The sequence below is a fragment of the Hyla sarda genome, chromosome 8, assembly GCF_029499605.1.
Source record: "Hyla sarda isolate aHylSar1 chromosome 8, aHylSar1.hap1, whole genome shotgun sequence".
Classification (NCBI taxonomy): Eukaryota; Metazoa; Chordata; class Amphibia; order Anura; family Hylidae; genus Hyla; species Hyla sarda.
The window spans coordinates 6,132,069-6,154,061 of NC_079196.1; the positions used below are offsets into that span (position 1 = coordinate 6,132,069).

Below are 21,993 nucleotides of genomic sequence, written 5' to 3' on the forward strand. Positions count from 1 at the left end.
CTAGAAGCTTATTACATAGTGTATATCATTGTTCTAGATCTAGTATTATTAAAGGGGTACTCCAGAGGGAAAAAAAAAAAAAAAAAACATTTCAAATCAACTGGTGCCATAAAGTTATGCAGATTTGTAAATTTCTTAGTTGTAAAAATCTTAACCCTTCCAGTACTTATCAGCTGCTGTATGCTCCATAGGAAGTTGTGTAGTTCTTTCCAGTCTGACCACAGTTCTCTCTGCTGACACCTCTGTCCATGTCAGGTACTGTCCGGAGCAGAAGAGGTTTGCTATGAGGATTTGCTCCTGCTCCAGACAGTTCCTGACATGGACAGAGGTGTCAGCAGAGAGCACTGTGGTCAGACTGGAAAGAACTACACAACTTCCTATGGAGCATACAGCAGCTGATAAGTACTGAATAAGTAATTTGCAACCCTGTATCACCAGTTGATTTGAAAAAAAAAAATGTTCTCCATAGTTGGCACCTACAATGCCGCCGCTCCGTACACCTTTAACCCCTTAAGGACGCAGGCTTTTTTCATTTTTGCACTTTCGTTTTTTCCTCCTCCCCTTCTAAAAATCAGAACACTTTCAATTTTCCAACCACAGACCCATATAAGGGTTTGTTTTTTTGAGCACCAATTGTACTTTGTAATAACATCAATCATTTCACCACAAAATCTACAGTGAAACAGAGAGAAAAAATCTGGGGCAAAAAAAAAAATAAAAAAAATCAATTTTGTAACTTTTGGGGGCTTCCGATTCTACACAGTGAACTTTTCATTAAAAATGACACCTTATCTTTTTCCTGTAGGTTCATACGATTAAAATTATTCCCAACTCATATAGGTTTTATTTGTACGAAAATTAGCATGTTTGAAAATGTCATCTTCTGACGCCTTTAACTTTTTTATTTTTCTGAATACGGGGCTGTATGAGGGCTCTTATTTTTTTGCGCCATGATCTGAAGTTATTATTAGTGTCATTATTAGTGTCATTATTAGTGGCACATAGCGGAGTCCGCATGTTGCATCGGATGACTGGGGTGCCGCGCCAGAGATCGCGCGGGGGGGGGGGGGGGGGGGGGATTGGTCCCAGTGGCCGGACCAGACATCTTTTTCCTTTGAACATGGGATAAGATGTTTAGGGGTGGACTATTCCTTTAAGTCAGTGCTTCCCAACCAGTGTGCCTCCAGCTGTTGTGGTTCTGCAGGTCAAGGAGCTAGGATGGAAAGTGACAGAAATAGTCAAAGGGGTTACCCAGAAATAAAAATAATAATAAAAAAAAAAACAGAGCTAATTTCTTCTAAAAACAGTGCCACCCCTGTCCTCAGGTTGTGTGTGGTATTACAACTTAGCTCCAGTTACTTTAATGGAACTAAGCTGCAATACCACATGCAACCTAAGGATGTCCATCTGTGTCTCCAGCTGTTGCAAAACTACCACTCCAAGCATGCCCGGACAGCCAACGGCTGTCCGGGCATGCTGGGAGTGGTAGTTTTGCAACAGCGGGAGGCCCTTTGGTTGGGAAATGCTGCATAATATGGAATGCAAAGAGAGATTCTATTTAATTCTGACATAAAGGAAACACCCCTTGCGTGCCATGAAAGTATGTATATATATATATATGTGTACAGTGTATACCCATAGGCTTCTATTACATCTGGATGCAACCATAGCCCTACAATGAAGCAATATTCTCCGGTCAATCCTTTCTGACAGCAGAGGACAACTCAAGGGCGGTTTATTTCCAGTTTCTTCCGCAGAGGTAAAAGGTTTTTCCTATGTTAATCCTATGGACTACGGACTGAATCTGTCGGCTTATAGACAATGGATGAGGAAGCGGGTGCCGAACGTAATGAAATCCAAGTGATACAATGTCTTCCATATGGCAGATCCAGGTGAGAGCAGCCTCGGTACAACCGGGCGAGCAGCGGCTTCCTATTACAGGAAAGAAATGATTCCTGGCAGCTGAAAGTGAATATGGCGATGTGCAATCCTATCACTAAGGTGCACAGAAATGCGTTCTGCAGGCCGGCGGCCAATCTGAGACACAGTGGGAGATCAGGCAATCTTTACAGTTAATCGAAACTTGGAGAAGTTCACCGCTTCAAAGTTTCGAGCTGTGTCACTTTCAATTACAAGTTCCGAAAGAGCTTGTAAAGTTGGAGTGGCCGGCGGGTACGGAGCCTGGGAGCGCGCGGGGGCTCAGATGTGCCAACCTTGCACCAGGATTAAAAAAGGCGAAGGAAGGAAACTGAGGCGTCTTAAGATTTTTTTATAAATTTTTCGGTATTCTCGTTCATAGATGTGCAGAACCTTGCTCGTGAATAATTCAGAGATTTGCCGGAAGGAGCGGAGCCGACAGTCTATTGTTCTCTATGGCGCTCGTTGTGTTCTCTGGGTGGAAGAAGAAAGTTCTGGTTATTACAACCGAACACGGAGGGACTGATGTGTCTTCTTACTATGTTATCACTGGAGGATAAACAGAGCTGACAAAGATGGTGGCAGAAGTGAGCATGGAACGGCTTGGGACCTTAGCCCACCTCTGTCACATATGGACAGGGATTCAGTGCACTCTATCTCTCACCCAGAACCCCTGTCCCTGCCTATTGCATAGTTGTCATAAATGGCGACTCCACAACTAGAAGACAATCCCTATACTGAATAAGTGCAGGGACATCTTGGGTCAAAAAAACAAAACTAGGCACAATACAGTAAAGGTGGGAGAGAAACAGTCAGGACACAATGGGTTAACATGCACAGGATACTATACTTATAGGGAGACAAACAAACAGAAAGGATAGTCAGCAAGCCAGATCAAAAAGCCAAGAGGACAACAGAAGTCCCGAATTGAATAGTAAAGGATTAACCAAATATCAGAGTGGGGTACTCCACTGCCCCAGCATCCAGAAAATGTAGTTCCAAACGCAGGAAGGGGTAGAGACGTCACGGCCACACCCCCTTGCAACGTCACACCACACCCTATAACAACCCCGGAGCCCACGCTTAGCGTTTGGAACTAAATGTTTAGTATGCTGTGGCAGTGGAGTAGCCCTTTAAATAGACAGAGTAGCAGGGTGTGGATGTAAAAGCGACACCTCATTGGTCAGTGACACCTCAATGGTCAGAGAAACACCAGACTGGATATGCTAGGGGGTCAACACTTGCATTGAGGGGGCATGGCGTGAAGTTGCGACCCCCGCCGCCCACGCCCAGCGTTCGTAACGAAATGTTTGCATTCCTGCGCCTGTGGGTTTAGCTGCTTATGTCCAGCTCACACTGTTTGCAGTTGCCAGTGAAAAAACGTAGTTTGAGTAACCAGCAATGTATGTTCTGTTATGTGGATATTTATCTTTTCTCGGCTTTTGACCTTTCTTCCGCTCTTGTGTTTTTGTACTTCGCTATCTCCTGTTGCTGACCCGGCTAGTCTGACCACAATTTCTGTGTGTGTGTTTAGATTTACCCTTGTTAGTTTTGTGCGCCTCTGTCTGATTCCTGACTCCGAATGTTTTGTATTTTATTGTTTTGACAGTGCTGCCCCAGCACTTAGCAGCCTCCCTTAGTTTGTCATCGCGTATTGTATTGCAACTCAATTCCATGGAAGCAATCAGGGATAAATTGTATGGATAGGTTCACACTTTTGATGGCAATATGATTCCGCTGCACAATTAACACTACCAAATGTGGATGGCCACGCGGTCCTAGTGCCATTTGATTCAGTCAGGGCTGGACACACTCAGAATCTCAGGACAAAAATTCTGGATTTTGAACCTAGCCTAATACCACACACAACTTGAGGACATGTGTGGTGCTGTTTTTGGAAGAAATTAGCTCTGTTTTTCAATTCCTGGATAACCCCTGTTACGCCTAGCGCTCCGGGTCCCCGCTCCTCCCCGGAGCGCTCACGGCGTCTTTCTCCCTGCAGCGCCCCGGTCAGTCCCGCTGACCGGGAGCGCTGCACTGTCTTGGCCGTTGGGGATGCGATTCGCACAGCGGGACGCGCCCGCTCGCGAATCGCATCCCAGGTCACTTACCCGTCCCGGTCCCCTGCTGTCATGTGCTGGCGCGCGCGGCTCCGCTCTCTAGGGCGCGCGCGCGCCAGCTCTCTGAGACTTAAAGGGCCAGTGCACCAATGATTGGTGCCTGGCCCAATTAGCTTAATTGGTTCCCACCTGTTCCCTGGCTATATCTAGTCTCCTCCCTTGCACTCCCTTGCCGGATCTTGTTGCCTTGTGCCAGTGAAAGCGTTTAGTGTGTCCAAAGCCTGTGTACCTGAACTTCTGCTACCCATCCTGACTACGAACCTTGCCGCCTGCCCCCGACCTTCTGCTACGTCTGACCTTGCCTCTGCCTAGTCCTTCTGTCCCACGCCTTCTCAGCAGTCAGCGAGGTAGAGCCGTTGCTAGTGGATACGACCTGGTTGCTACTGCCGCAGCAAGACCATCCCGCTTTGCGGCGGGCTCTGGTGAATACCAGTAGCCTCTTAGAACCGGTCCACTAGCACGGTCCACGCCAATCCCTCGCTGACACAGAGGATCCACTACCTGGAAGCCGAATCGTGACAGTAGATCCGGCCATGGATCCCGCTGAGGTGCCGCTGCCAAGTCTCGCTGATCTTCCCACGGTGGTCGCTCAGCAATCGCAGCAGATTGCCTAACAAGGACAGCAGCTGTCGCAGTTGACCGCCATGTTACAGCAACTGCTGCCACTGCTACAGCAGCAACCATCTCCTCCGCCAGCTCCTGCACCTCCTCCGCAGCGAGTGGCCGCTCCTAGCCTCCGCTTGTCCCTGCCGGACAAATTTGATGGGGACTCCAGACTCTGCCGTGGATTTTTGTCTCAGTGTTCTTTGCATATGGAGATTATGTCGGACTTGTTTCCTTCAGAACGGTCTAAGGTGGCGTTCGTAGTAAGCCTTCTTTCAGGAAAGGCCTTGTCTTGGGCCACACCGCTCTGGGACCGCAATGATCCTGCCACAGCCACAGTCCAGGCCTTCTTCACTGAACTCCGGAGTGTCTTCGAGGAGCCAGCCCGAGCTTCTTCTGCCGAGACTGCCCTGTTGAACCTGGTCCAGGGTAATTCTTCCGTTGGCGAGTATGCCGTACAATTCCGTACTCTTGCTTCAGAATTATCCTGGAATAACGAAGCTCTCTGCGCGACCTTTAAAAAAGGCCTATCCAGTCGCATCAAGGATGTGCTGGCCGCACGAGAGATTCCTGCCAACCTGCAAGAACTCATCCATCTAGCTACCCGCATTGACATACGTTTTTCTGAGCGACACCAAGAGCTCCGCCAGGAAAAAGACTTAGATCTCTGGGCACCTCTCCCACAGTATCCGTTGCAATCTACGCCTGGGCCTCCCGCCGAGGAGGCCATGCAAGTGGATAAGTCTCGCCTGACTCAGGAAGAGAGGAATCGCCGTAGGGAAGAAAATCTCTGTCTTTACTGTGCCAGTACCGAGCATTTCTTGGTGGATTGCCCTATCCGTCCTCCACGCCTGGGAAACGCACGCACGCACCCAGCTCACGTGGGTGTGGCGTCTCTTGGTTCCAAGTCTGCTCCTCCACGTCTCACGGTACCCGTGCGGATTTCTTCCTCAGCCAGCTCCTCCCTCTCAGCCGTGGCCTGCTTGGACTCCGGTGCCTCAGGAAATTTTATTCTGGAGTCGTTTGTTAATAAATTCAGCATCCCGGTGACCCGTCTCGTCAAGCCGCTCTACATTTCCGCGGTCAACGGAGCCAGATTGGACTGCACCGTGCGTTACCGCACAGAGCCCCTCCTCATGTCTATTGGACCCCACCTTGAGAGGATTGAATTCTTCATTCTCCCCAACTGTACCTCTGAGGTTCTCCTCGGTCTGCCTTGGCTCCGGCTTCATTCCCCCACCATTGATTGGACCACCGGGGAGATCAGGAACTGGGACTCTGCCTGCCACAGGAAGTGCCTCTCCCCCCCTCCCAGTCCCGTCAGGCAAGCCTCTGTGCCACCCCATGGCCCCCGTCCTGGTGTCACACTGCCCCGTGCCAGGCCTCGCCCTCTGCCCTCCCTCCCCATTCCCACTCCTGCTGTACTGCCTGCCGTTGAGGAAACCCTCCATTCTTTCCAGGTGTCCTCATCCCAGGGGAGGCAGTTACCGGACAAAGAGAAGGGGAGACCTAAGGGGGGGGGGGTACTGTTACGCCTAGCGCTCCGGGTCCCCGCTCCTCCCCGGAGCGCTCACGGCGTCTTTCTCCCTGCAGCGCCCCGGTCAGTCCCGCTGACCGGGAGCGCTGCACTGTCTTGGCCGTTGGGGATGCGATTCGCACAGCGGGACGCGCCCGCTCGCGAATCGCATCCCAGGTCACTTACCCGTCCCGGTCCCCTGCTGTCATGTGCTGGCGCGCGCGGCTCCGCTCTCTAGGGCGCGCGCGCGCCAGCTCTCTGAGACTTAAAGGGCCAGTGCACCAATGATTGGTGCCTGGCCCAATTAGCTTAATTGGTTCCCACCTGTTCCCTGGCTATATCTAGTCTCCTCCCTTGCACTCCCTTGCCGGATCTTGTTGCCTTGTGCCAGTGAAAGCGTTTAGTGTGTCCAAAGCCTGTGTACCTGAACTTCTGCTACCCATCCTGACTACGAACCTTGCCGCCTGCCCCCGACCTTCTGCTACGTCTGACCTTGCCTCTGCCTAGTCCTTCTGTCCCACGCCTTCTCAGCAGTCAGCGAGGTAGAGCCGTTGCTAGTGGATACGACCTGGTTGCTACTGCCGCAGCAAGACCATCCCGCTTTGCGGCGGGCTCTGGTGAATACCAGTAGCCTCTTAGAACCGGTCCACTAGCACGGTCCACGCCAATCCCTCGCTGACACAGAGGATCCACTACCTGGAAGCCGAATCGTGACAACCCCTTTTACTACAGTGGTCACCTGCTGTCCTGGACCTTTAGCCTCCTAGATGCTGTGGTCAATAGCGTCCATGGCATCTAGGTGGTTAAATTCCAAATGTCTGACCTATTTTGTCCTCTGATGTCACGTGGTCGCCTGGGACTAATGAAGGCCCCTAAACATGTTATTTTAGTAATCTTAATCCCTTACCCCCTCCCTGCTTAATTTTTATTTTTTTTACTATATTAAAAATAACTTTTTGTCTGCCTGGTAGTGTACTCACTACCAGGCAGACTTCCCCAGCAGGCACCACATCACTGATGCCTGCTGGGGGGGGGGGAGGGGGGAATTCCGCCCTTAGTTCATCTACACAGGGTGCCTCCAGCTGTTTCCACCACTACAACTCCTGTTGGCTGTCAGGGCATGCTGGGAGTTGTCGTAGTGAAACAGCTGGAGGCACCCTGTGTAGATGAACTAGAAGTTAGTGCCATGCGGCGCTACCCCGTTCCCTCCGTCACACCGCTACCCCCCCGGAACCCCGTTCCCTCCATCACACCGCTAATCCTCCACCCCCACCCCGTTCAAAAACCCGGTACCCCGCTCTCCTTACTGATACTGCAGAGTCCGGCAGCGGGCGTGCAAGGGCAGTGGCGGCGACAACATGGGCGGGAGGAGTGGCCTCCCAGCCAGTGGCCGGAGAGCCAATGCGCTCTCTCCCGCCTGTATGATTGACAGGCAGGGAGCGAGCGCAGTGTAAATGAATTAGGACCGATCGCCCGGCCGCAATCGGTCCGAATTCAGGCGTGACGTCACGCTGTGCTGCAGCCGGCCACTAGGAGGGAGACCCTTAGTGGCCGGATTTCAAACGTAAAAATCATCGTGATAAAGAAAAAATAAATAATGAAAATATATTACGGATATGTTGTAGTACGTAAGTACTACAGCATATCAAAAAAATAAGTTGGTGACAGTGCCCATTTAAAGAAAACCTACTTGTCTGAGCTTGTCTTAAGTTGTACCACTAAATATACCATCGGTTAGTTGGAAAATCTTCTGAAGCGGTGACGACCCTTGCAGCCCACACCCAGCGTTCGGAACAAAATGTTCCAAAACATTGGGGCAGTGGAGTTCCCCTTTAAGGGATTTCCCACCATATTGTATTTATATCAGTACTGCAAGATATGTAATTAAAATCCAAGCGGTCCGAATGGTCCCACCCATTGGCGGTCTGAAGAGTCCCACCCATTTGATATACCCCTGGACTGGAATTCTTCACCTATATATGTTGGACCTCGCCTATCAGATGTTTATACAAAACCAAGTGCATAATTGACAGTGGGGGTCTTTTGTGTTATTTTCTTTTTTAAGTGTAGGGGGAGTTTGGTAAACAAAGGGATCTCCTACCAGACCTCAAAGTATTTTTTAAGTGCTGTAAAGTATTAATGCTTTCTCCGGCCTTTAGAAATTAAATTTATATTCTGCTGGAAGCAGAAAAAAATAGGAAAAACCCTATAGTTACCCATATACTATCCCAGTCACCCAATGAACCCATTTGGCTCTGTACCGTACCCCAATCTTTTGTCTTCTTTCCTTTTCTGTGCAGGACCTGCTGGCTCAGCCAATGAATGGCCAAAGTCGGGGGCCAGGGCTAAGGAGGTGTAGGTTTTTTCTTCTATTTGTTCCCACCCCCAGCAGGATATATATATATATATATATATATATATATATATATATATATATGTATATGTATGTATATTTTAGCAACACACTGGATAACCCCTTTAAGTCAATGATCCCCTGGTTGGGAATCACTCTGAATCATCAAAAAGTGTAGGCAGGGAGGGAGGGAGGGAGGGGGAGGGAGGGGATGTGGCTGCAGAATCTTTTTATAAAGGGTATGTTGAAATGCAGTATGGTTTAAGAGGGCGGGGCTGCAGCAGGGGGGACATGTGATTGGCTTAGAGAACATAGAAGAGCCAAGAGAGAGCCCGCCCACTCAGCAGACATAGGAATAGACATTATACACAAGTTATGTAAGTGAGGATACAAATTGAACAGCCATTAAGACGCTGGCCCTTTAAGTAAATGGAAGAGGAAGGAGAGTGATTACACAGTGAAATGTTCACTTACCACAATGTAGATCTGAGGTTTGCGTCTCTTGGCCAAATCAATAATATTTACTCCATTATAATACAGGTTCTCGATGCAACCATGGAAATTCCTCTTCAGAAACGTTCCGGGTTTTCCTGGTACTGGAATCCCTCCAAAGCTGAACTTTGGGAAATAAAAAAAAAATAAAAAAAAACTTGGCTTATTGTTCTAGTAATAAAAAAAAATCATTAAAGCAATAATAAAGAACTAAAACCTGAAGAATCATTATCTATGACAGAAGACGAGAATGAACTGAAGAAGGACCCTTAACATGACAGGAGATAAAGATGGAGACTGCACGGACTGTCATCTGTATATGTGACCCATTATTATCCGAAAAATAAAAGTATCCATCAATGGTCAATAATGTTGTAAATAATAAACATCAGACAACACTGGTCTATTATAGATGTATCATAAAGATATCACAGATCTATCATATAATAGGTGTAGTCATCATCCAACAACGCTCTATACTAAATATATCCAATAGATGTCAGTGGTCATCATCATCATACATCCCAGCAGCCACAGGCCACCATTAAATATTAGTGTAGTCATCACCTAACACCAGTGTATCATTGATCTATCCCACCAGCCATCATTATGTATATGTGTAGTCACAATCCAACACTGGTCTATCACAGATCTATCACATAGACATCAATCTAGCCACCAACCATCATCATGTATATGTGTAGTCACAATCCAACACTGGTCTATCACAGATCTATCACATAGACATCAATCTAGCCACTAACCATCCTCATGTATATGTGTAGTCACAATCCAACACTGGTCTATCACAGATCTATCACATAGACATCAGAGAAGCCACCAACCATCCTCATGTATATGTGTAGTCACAATCCAACACTGGTCTATCACAGATCTATCACGTTGACATCAGAGAAGCCACCAACCATCATCATGTATATGTGTAGTCACAATCCAACACTGGTCTATCACAGATCTAACACATAGACATCAATCTAGACACCAACCATCATCATGTATATGTGTAGTCACAATCCAACACTGGTCTATCACAGCTCTAACACATAGACATCAATCTAGCCACCAACCATCATCATGTATATGTGTAGTCACAATCCAACACTGGTCTATCACAGATCTATCACGTTGACATCAGAGAAGCCACCAACCATCATCATGTATATGTGTAGTCACAATCCAACACTAGTCTATCACAGATCTATCACATAGACATCAATCTAGCCACCAACCATCATCATGTATATGTGTAGTCACAATCCAACACTGGTCTATCACAGATCTATCACATAGACATCAGAGAAGCCACCAACCATCATCATGTATATGTGTAGTCACAATCCAACACTGGTCTATCACAGATCTATCACATAGACATCAGAGAAGCCACCAACCATCATCATGTATATGTGTAGTCACAATCCAACACTGGTCTATCACAGATCTATCACATAGACATCAATCTAGCCACCAACCATCATCATGTATATGTGTAGTCACAATCCAACACTGGTCTATCACAGATCTAACACATAGACATCAATCTAGACACCAACCATCATCATGTATATGTGTAGTCACAATCCAACACTGGTCTATCACAGCTCTAACACATCGACATCAATCTAGCCACCAACCATCATCATGTATATGTGTAGTCACAATCCAACACTGGTCTATCACAGATCTATCACGTTGACATCTGAGAAGCCACCAACCATCATCATGTATATGTGTAGTCACAATCCAACACTGGTCTATCACAGATCTATCACATAGACATCAATCTAGCCACCAACCATCATCATGTATATGTGTAGTCACAATCCAACACTGGTCTATCACAGCTCTAACACATAGACATCAATCTAGCCACCAACCATCATCATGTATATGTGTAGTCACAATCCAACACTGGTCTATCACAGCTCTAACACATAGACATCAATCTAGCCACCAACCATCATCATGTATATGTGTAGTCACAATCCAACACTGGTCTATCACAGATCTATCACATAGACATCAGAGAAGCCACCAACCATCATCATGTATATGTGTAGTCACAATCCAACACTGGTCTATCACAGATCTATCACATAGACATCAATCTAGCCACCAACCATCATCATGTATATGTGTAGTCACAATCCAACACTGGTCTATCACAGATCTATCACATAGACATCAATCTAGCCACCAACCATCATCATGTATACGTGTGGTCACAACCCAACACTGGTCTATCACAGATCTAACACATAGACATCAATCTAGCCACCAACCATCATCATGTATATGTGTAGTCACAATCCAACACTGGTCTATCACAGATCTATCACATAGACATCAGAGAAGCCACCAACCATCATCATGTATATGTGTAGTCACAATCCAACACTGGTCTATCACAGATCTATCACATAGACATCAATCTAGCCACCAACCATCATCATGTATATGTGTAATCACAACCCAACACTGGTCTATCACAGATCTATCACATAGACATCAATCTAGCCACCAACCATCATCATGTATATGTGTAATCACAACCCAACACTGGTCTATCACAGATCTATCACATAGACATCAGAGAAGCCACCAACCATCATCATGTATATGTGTAGTCACAATCCAATACTGGTCTATCACAGATCTATCACGTTGACATCAGAGAAGCCACCAGACATTATCAACAGCGCTCTATCATTGATCTATCCCAAGGACATCAATACGGCCACTGGTCATCATTAGATATTTGTGTAGACATCATCCAACATTGATCAATAACAGATCAATCCCATAGACATCAGGCACTGACCCCCATTAAATATTAGTGTAGTCCTCGAACACTGGTCTATCACAGAGATTGCTGGATGTCTTTATAAAAATAAAGGAAACCCTTAAACAACACAATGTAACTCCAAGTCACTGACACTTGTGTGAGATCCCACTGTCCACTCAGGAAGAACACTGATTGACAATCAATTTCACATGGAACAGACAACAGGTGGAAATTGTAGGAAATTAGCAAGACACCCCCACTAAGGGAGTGGTTCCACAGGTGGTGACCACAGACCACTTCTCAGTTCCTATGCTTCCTGGCTGATGTTTTGGTCACTTTTGAATGCTGGCGGTGCTTTCACTCTAGTGGTAGCATGAGACGGAGTCTACAACCCACACAAGTGGCTCAGGTAGTGCAGCTCATCCAGGGTGGCACATCAATGCGAGCTGTGGCAAAAAGGTTTGCTGTGTCTGTCAGCGTAGTGTCCAGAGCATGGAGGCACAACCAGGAGACAGGTCAGTACATCAGGAGACGTGGAGGAGGCCGTATTAGGGCAACAACCCAGCAGGACCGCTACCTCCGCCTTTGTGCAAGGAGGAGCAGGAGGAGCACTGCCAGAGCCCTGCAAAGTGACCTCTAGCAGGCCACAAATGTGCACGTGTCCACTCAAACGGTCAGAAACAGACTCCATGAGGGTGGTATGAGGGCCCGACGTCCACAGGTGGGGGTTGTGACTACAGCCCAACACCGTGCAGGACGTTTGGCATTTGACAGAGAACACCAAGATTGGCAAATTTACCACTGGCGCCCTGTGCTCTTCACAGATGAAAGCAGGTTCACACTGAGCACATTTGATAGACGTGACAGAGTCTGGAGACGCCGTGGAGAACGTTCTGCTGCCTGCAACATCCTCCAGCATGACCGGTTTGGCGGTGGGTCAGTAATGGTGTGGGTTGACATTTCTTTGGGGGGCCGCACAGCCCTCCATGTGCTTGCACAGCCCTCCATGTGCTTCCCAGAGGTAGCCTGACTGCCATTAGGTACCCAAATGAGATCCTCAGACCCCTTGTGAGACCATATGCTGGTGCGGTTGGCCCTGGGTTCCTCCTAATACAAGACAGTGCTAGACCTCATGTGGCTGGAGTGTCAGCAGTTCCTACAAGAGGAAGGCATTGATGCTATGGACTGGCCGCCCGTTCCCCTGAATCCGATTGAGCACATCTGGGACGTCTCGCTCCATCCACCACAGACTGTCCAGGAGTTGGCGGATGCTTTAGTCCAGGTCTGGGAGGACATCCCTCAGGAGACCATCCTCCACCTCATCAGGATCATGCCCAGGCATTGTAGGGAGGTCATACGGGCACGTGGAGGCCACACACACTACTGAGCCTCATTGGGACTTGTATTAAGGACATTACATAAAGTTGGATCAGCCTGTAGTGGGGTTTTCCACTGTGATTTTGAGTGTGACTCCATATCCAGACCTCCAGGGGTTGATGATTTCCATTGATAATTTTTGTGTGATTTTGTTGTCAGCTCATTCAGCTATGTAAAGAGGAAAGTATTTCATACGATTAATTCATTCAGATCTAGGATGTGTTATCGCAGTGTTCACTTTATTTTTCTGAGCAGTGTATATAAGGGGAGACGTCCCAGAACTGAGGGGTCTCGTTTATAGACAGAACCTGCAGTGGAAGTCTATAGTATATCTGTCTGGGCTCCAGAACTGCACAAGTCTCATTATATATACTATCCAGTGATAATGTACATGATAATATCTCTTGTTATTTATTCTGTATATTAGGCCTCATTATATATACTGTCCAGTGATAATGTACATGATAATATCTCTTATTATTTATTCTGTATATTAGGCCTCATTATATATACTGTCCAGTGATAATGTACATGATAATATCTCTTATTATTTATTCTGTATATTAGGCCTCATTATATATACTGTCCAGTGATAATGTACATGATAATATCTCTTATTATTTATTCTGTATATTAGGCCTCATTATATATACTGTCCAGGGATAATATCTCTTATTATTTATTCTGTATATTAGGCCCCATTATATATACTGTCCAGGGATAATGTACATGATAATATCTCTTATTATTTGTTCTGTATATTAGGCCCCATTATATATACTGTCCAGTGATAATGTACATGATAATATCTCTTATTATTTGTTCTGTATATTAGACCTCATTATATATACTGTCCAGTGATAATGTACATGATAATATCTCTTATTATTTGTTCTGTATATTAGGCCTCATTATATATACTGTCCAGTGATAATGTACATGATAATATCTCTTATTATTTGTTCTGTATATTAGGCCCCATTATATATACTGTCCAGGGATAATGTACATGATAATATCTCTTATTATTTGTTCTGTATATTAGGCCCCATTATATATACTGTCCAGTGATAATGTACATGATAATATCTCTTATTATTTGTTCTGTATATTAGACCTCATTATATATACTGTCCAGTGATAATATCTCTTATTATTTATTCTGTATATTAGGCCTCATTATATATACTATCCAGTGATAATGTCTCTTATTATTTATTCTGTATATTAGGCCTCATTATATATACTGTCCAGTGATAATGTCTCTTATTATTTATTCTGTATATTAGGCCTCATTATATATACTATCCAGTGATAATGTACATGATAATATCTCTTATTATTTGTTCTGTATATTAGGCCTCATAGTTATGATGTTTCCTTCCCTCTGGTATATGGAGGTCAGGGCTCTCACTATACTCAGTAATGTAACTTTTACCCACATTTGCTGTTCTGCAGGGTAACATTTCCCCCGAGGCCGAATGCACCAAATATTATTGTTTCTTATCGTGCTGGGGGACGTGCAAAGGTCAGCGGACATTTTAAATAAAATTCACTGATTTTATGTCTTTTATGGAGCTTGTAAAAGTCAAAGCAGAAACACAAACCGGAGAGTGTAGATGTTATTAGTGTAATGCCCAATAAACTCCCAATATCCTCAGGACAGGTTACGACACAGCGAGCGCCAGAGCGAAGACGACAGGAGCGTCCACCGCGTCCTCCGGCTCATATACGGGACTGTACAGGTCCTGGGTTATACAGAGGCCTCTATAGAAGTCTATGGGACCCTGATCTACTGTATGGACCTCCATATTCCATAAAGATCACTATATCTACAATGCAGTGCCACACAAGTCCTGAGTTATATAGAGGTCCCTATTAATGTCTATGGAGCGCTAATATACTACTATAGGGAAGAATATCTCTACAATAGAGAGCTGTACAAGTCCTGAGTTATATAGAGGTTCCTATTAATGTCTATGGAGCCCTAATATACTACTATAGGGAAGAATATCTCTACAATAGAGAGCCGCACAAGTCCTGAGTTATATAGAGGTCCCTATTAATGTCTATGGAGCCCTAATATACTGCTATAGGGAAGAATATCTCTACAATAGAGAGCTGCACAAGTCCTGAGTTATATAGAGGTTCCTATTAATGTCTATGGAGCCCTAATATACTGCTATAGGGAAGAATATCTCTACAATAGAGAGCTGCACAAGTCCTGAGTTATATAGAGGTCCCTATTAATGTCTATGGAGCCCTAATATACTGCTATAGGGAAGAATATCTCTACAATAGAGAGCTGCACAAGTCCTGAGTTATATAGAGGTCCCTATTAATGTCTATGGAGCGCTAATATACTACTATAGGGAAGAATATCTCTACAATAGAGAGCTGCACAAGTCCTGAGTTATATAGAGGTCCCTATTAATGTCTATGGAGCCCTAATATACTACTATAGGGAAGAATATCTCTACAATAGAGAGCCGCACAAGTCCTGAGTTATATAGAGGTCCCTATTAATGTCTATGGAGCCCTAATATACTACTATAGGGAAGAATATCTCTACAATAGAGAGCTGCACAAGTCCTGAGTTATATAGAGGTCCCTATTAATGTCTATGGAGCGCTAATATACTACTATAGGGAAGAATATCTCTACAATAGAGAGCTGCACAAGTCCTGAGTTATATAGAGGTCCCTATTAATGTCTATGGAGCCCTAATATACTGCTATAGGGAAGAATATCTCTACAATAGAGAGCCGCACAAGTCCTGAGTTATATAGAGGTTCCTATTAATGTCTATGGAGCCCTAATATACTGCTATAGGGAAGAATATCTCTACAATAGAGAGCCACACAAGTCCTGAGTTATATAGAGGTCCCTATTAATGTCTATGGAGCCCTAATATACTGCTATAGGGAAGAATATCTCTACAATAGAGAGCTGCACAAGCCCTGAGTTATATAGAGGTTCCTATTATTGTCTATGGAGCCCTGATATACTGCTATAGGGAAGAATATCTCTACAATAGAGAGCTGCACTAGTCCAGAGTTATATAGAGGTTCCTATTAATGTCTACGGAGCCCTAATATACTGCTATAGGGAAGAATATCTCTACAATAGAGAGCTGTGCAATCCCTGAGTTATATAGAGGTCCCTATTAATGTCTATGGAGCCCTAATATACTGCTATAGGGAAGAATATCTCTACAATAGAGAGCTGTTCAAGTCCTGAGTTATATAGAGGTCCCTATTAATGTCTATGGAGCCCTAATATACTGCTATAGGGAAGAATATATCTACAATAGAGAGCTGCACAAGTCCTGAGTTATATAGAGGTCCCTATTAATGTCTATGGAGCCCTAATATACTGCTATAGGGAAGAATATCTCTACAATAGAGAGCTGTACAAGTCCTGAGTTATATAGAGGTCCCTATTAATGTCTATGGAGCCCTAATATACTGCTATAGGGAAGAATATCTCTACAATAGAGAGCCGCACAAGTCCTGAGTTATATAGAGGTCCCTATTAATGTCTATGGAGCCCAAATATACTGCTATAGGGAAGAATATATCTACAATAGAGAGCTGCACAAGTCCTGAGTTATATAGAGGTTCCTATTAATGTCTATGGATCCCTAATATACTGCTATAGGGAAGAATATCTCTACAATAGAGAGCTGCACAAGTCCTGAGTTATATAGAGGTCCCTATTAATGTCTATAGAGCCCTAATATACTACTATAGGGAAGAATATCTCTACAATAGAGAGCCGCACAAGTCCTGAGTTATATAGAGGTCCCTATTAATGTCTATGGAGCCCTAATATACTACTATAGGGAAGAATATCTCTACAATAGAGAGCTGTACAAGTCCTGAGTTATATAGAGGTTCCTATTAATGTCTATGGAGCCCTAATATACTGCTATAGGGAAGAATATCTCTACAATAGAGAGCTGTACAAGTCCTGAGTTATATAGAGGTCCCTATTAATGTCTATGGATCCCTAATATACTGCTATAGGGAAGAATATCTCTACAATAGAGAGCTGTGCAATCCCTGAGTTATATAGAGGTCCCTATTAATGTCTATGGATCCCTAATATACTGCTATAGGGAAGAATATCTCTACAATAGAGAGCTGTACAAGTCCTGAGTTATATAGAGGTCCCTATTAATGTCTATGGAGCCCTAATATACTACTATAGGGAAGAATATCTCTACAATAGAGAGCCGCACAAGTCCTGAGTTATATAGAGGTTCCTATTAATGTCTATGGATCCCTAATATACTGCTATAGGGAAGAATATCTCTACAATAGAGAGCCGCACAAGTCCTGAGTTATATAGAGGTTCCTATTAATGTCTATGAAGCCCTAATATACTACTATAGGGAAGAATATCTCTACAATAGAGAGCTGCACAAGTCCTGAGTTATATAGAGGTCCCTATTAATGTCTATGGATCCCTAATATACTGCTATAGGGAAGAATATCTCTACAATAGAGAGCCGCACAAGTCCTGAGTTATATAGAGGTCCCTATTAATGTCTATGGAGCCCTAATATACTACTATAGGGAAGAATATCTCTACAATAGAGAGCCGCACAAGTCCTGAGTTATATAGAGGTCCCTATTAATGTCTATGGAGCCCTAATATACTGCTATAGGGAAGAATATCTCTACAATAGAGAGCTGTACAAGTCCTGAGTTATATAGAGGTCCCTATTAATGTCTATGGAGCCCTAATATACTGCTATAGGGAAGAATATCTCTACAATAGAGAGCTGCACAAGCCCTGAGTTATATAGAGGTTCCTATTAATGTCTATGGAGCCCTAATATACTGCTATAGGGAAGAATATCTCTACAATAGAGAGCTGCTTAAGTCCTGAGTTATATAGAGGTCCCTATTAATGTCTATGGAGCCCTAATATACTGCTATAGGGAAGAATATCTCTACAATAGAGAGCCGCACAAGTCCTGAGTTATATAGAGGTTCCTATTAATGTCTACGGAGCCCTAATATACTGCTATAGGGAAGAATATCTCTACAATAGAGAGCTGTACAAGTCCTGAGTTATATAGAGGTCCCTATTAATGTCTATGGAGCCCTAATATACTGCTATAGGGAATAATATCTCTACAATAGAGAGCTGTACAAGTCCTGAGTTATATAGAGGTCCCTATTAATGTCTATGGAGCCCTAATATACTGCTATAGGGAAGAATATATCTACAATAGAGAGCTGTACAAGTCCTGAGTTATATAGAGGTCCCTATTAATGTCTATGGAGCCCTAATATACTGCTATAGGGAAGAATATCTCTACAATAGAGAGCTGCACAAGTCCTGAGTTATATAGAGGTCCCTATTAATGTCTATGGAGCCCTAATATACTACTATAGGGAAGAATATCTCTACAATAGAGAGCCGCACAAGTCCTGAGTTATATAGAGGTCCCTATTAATGTCTATGGAGCCCTAATATACTGCTATAGGGAAGAATATCTCTACAATAGAGAGCCGCACAAGCCCTGAGTTATATAGAGGTTCCTATTAATGTCTATGGAGCCCTAATATACTGCTATAGGGAAGAATATCTCTACAATAGAGAGCTGCACAAGTCCTGAGTTATATAGAGGTTCCTATTAATGTCTATGGAGCCCTAATATACTGCTATAGGGAAGAATATCTCTACAATAGAGAGCCGTACAAGCCCTGAGTTATATAGAGGTCCCTATTAATGTCTATGGATCCCTAATATACTACTATAGGGAAGAATATCTCTACAATAGAGAGCCGCACAAGTCCTGAGTTATATAGAGGTCCCTATTAATGTCTATGGATCCCTAATATACTGCTATAGGGAAGAATATCTCTACAATAGAGAGCCGCACAAGTCCTGAGTTATATAGAGGTCCCTATTAATGTCTATGGAGCCCTAATATACTGCTATAGGGAAGAATATCTCTACAATAGAGAGCTGTACAAGTCCTGAGTTATATAGAGGTCCCTATTAATATCTATGGAGCCCTAATATACTACTATAGGGAAGAATATCTCTACAATAGAGAGCCGCACAAGTCCTGAGTTATATAGAGGTCCCTATTAATGTCTATGGAGCGCTAATATACTGCTATAGGGAAGAATATCTCTACAATAGAGAGCTGTACAATCCCTGAGTTATATAGAGGTCCCTATTAATGTCTATGGAGCCCTGATATACTGCTATAGGGAAGAATATCTCTACAATAGAGAGCCGCACAAGTCCTGAGTTATATAGAGGTCCCTATTAATGTCTATGGAGCCCTAATATACTGCTATAGGGAAGAATATCTCTACAATAGAGAGCTGCACAAGTCCTGAGTTATATAGAGGTCCCTATTAATGTCTATGGAGCGCTAATATACTGCTATAGGGAAGAATATCTCTACAATAGAGAGCTGTACAATCCCTGAGTTATATAGAGGTCCCTATTAATGTCTATGGAGCCCTAATATACTGCTATAGGGAAGAATATCTCTACAATAGAGAGCTGTACAATCCCTGAGTTATATAGAGGTCCCTATTAATGTCTATGGAGCCCTGATATACTGCTATAGGGAAGAATATCTCTACAATAGAGAGCCGCACAAGTCCTGAGTTATATAGAGGTTCCTATTAATGTCTATGGAGCCCTAATATACTACTATAGGGAAGAATATCTCTACAATAGAGAGCTGCACAAGTCCTGAGTTATATAGAGGTTCCTATTAATGTCTAATAAGCCCTAATATACTGCTATAGGGAAGAATATCTCTACAATAGAGAGCCGCACAAGTCCTGAGTTATATAGAGGTCCCTATTAATGTCTATGGAGCCCTAATATACTACTATAGGGAAGAATATCTCTACAATAGAGAGCCGCACAAGTCCTGAGTTATATAGAGGTCCCTATTAATGTCTATGGAGCCCTAATATACTACTATAGGGAAGAATATCTCTACAATAGAGAGCCGCACAAGTCCTGAGTTATATAGAGGTCCCTATTAATGTCTATGGAGCCCTAATATACTGCTATAGGGAAGAATATCTCTACAATAGAGAGCTGTACAAGTCCTGAGTTATATAGAGGTCCCTATTAATGTCTATGGAGCCCTAATATACTGCTATAGGGAAGAATATCTCTACAATAGAGAGCTGCACAAGCCCTGAGTTATATAGAGGTTCCTATTAATGTCTATGGAGCCCTAATATACTGCTATAGGGAAGAATATCTCTACAATAGAGAGCTGCACAAGTCCTGAGTTATATAGAGGTTCCTATTAATGTCTACGGAGCCCTAATATACTGCTATAGGGAAGAATATCTCTACAATAGAGAGCTGTACAAGTCCTGAGTTATATAGAGGTCCCTATTAATGTCTATGGAGCCCTAATATACTGCTATAGGGAATAATATCTCTACAATAGAGAGCTGTACAAGTCCTGAGTTATATAGAGGTCCCTATTAATGTCTATGGAGCCCTAATATACTGCTATAGGGAAGAATATATCTACAATAGAGAGCTGCACAAGTCCTGAGTTATATAGAGGTCCCTATTAATGTCTATGGAGCCCTAATATACTGCTATAGGGAAGAATATCTCTACAATAGAGAGCTGCACAAGTCCTGAGTTATATAGAGGTTCCTATTAATGTCTATGGATCCCTAATATACTGCTATAGGGAAGAATATCTCTACAATAGAGAGCTGCACAAGTCCTGAGTTATATAGAGGTTCCTATTAATGTCTATGGATCCCTAATATACTGCTATAGGGAAGAATATCTCTACAATAGAGAGCCGCACAAGTCCTGAGTTATATAGAGGTCCCTATTAATGTCTATGGATCCGTAATATACTGCTATAGGGAAGAATATCTCTACAATAGAGAGCTGCACAAGTCCTGAGTTATATAGAGGTCCCTATTAATGTCTATGGAGCGCTAATATACTGCTATAGGGAAGAATATCTCTACAATAGAGAGCTGTACAATCCCTGAGTTATATAGAGGTCCCTATTAATGTCTATGGAGCCCTAATATACTGCTATAGGGAAGAATATCTCTACAATAGAGAGCTGTACAATCCCTGAGTTATATAGAGGTCCCTATTAATGTCTATGGAGCCCTGATATACTGCTATAGGGAAGAATATCTCTACAATAGAGAGCCGCACAAGTCCTGAGTTATATAGAGGTTCCTATTAATGTCTATGGAGCCCTAATATACTACTATAGGGAAGAATATCTCTACAATAGAGAGCTGCACAAGTCCTGAGTTATATAGAGGTTCCTATTAATGTCTAATAAGCCCTAATATACTGCTATAGGGTAGAATATCTCTACAATAGAGAGCCGCACAAGTCCTGAGTTATATAGAGGTCCCTATTAATGTCTATGGATCCCTAATATACTGCTATAGGGAAGAATATCTCTACAATAGAGAGCTGCACAAGTCCTGAGTTATATAGAGGTCCCTATTAATGTCTATGGAGCCCTAATATACTGCTATAGGGAAGAATATCTCTACAATAGAGAGCTGTACAATCCCTGAGTTATATAGAGGTCCCTATTAATGTCTATGGAGCCCTGATATACTGCTATAGGGAAGAATATCTCTACAATAGAGAGCCGCACAAGTCCTGAGTTATATAGAGGTTCCTATTAATGTCTATGGAGCCCTAATATACTACTATAGGGAAGAATATCTCTACAATAGAGAGCTGCACAAGTCCTGAGTTATATAGAGGTTCCTATTAATGTCTAATAAGCCCTAATATACTGCTA

The 21,993-nt window shown here is 43.7% G+C and overlaps 1 protein-coding gene across 1 annotated transcript in view; it reads right to left on the bottom strand.

Annotated features, from left to right (window-relative positions):
• The window catches only part of CNTNAP5 (contactin associated protein family member 5), a gene marked incomplete in the record, with an annotated part of 569,649 nt that overhangs the window by 243,182 nt on the left and 304,474 nt on the right, over positions 1-21,993 (bottom strand). Inside the window, 1 exon segment of the mRNA XM_056536567.1 lies at positions 8,984-9,127. Coding sequence (XP_056392542.1) covers positions 8,984-9,127 — 144 coding nt within the window.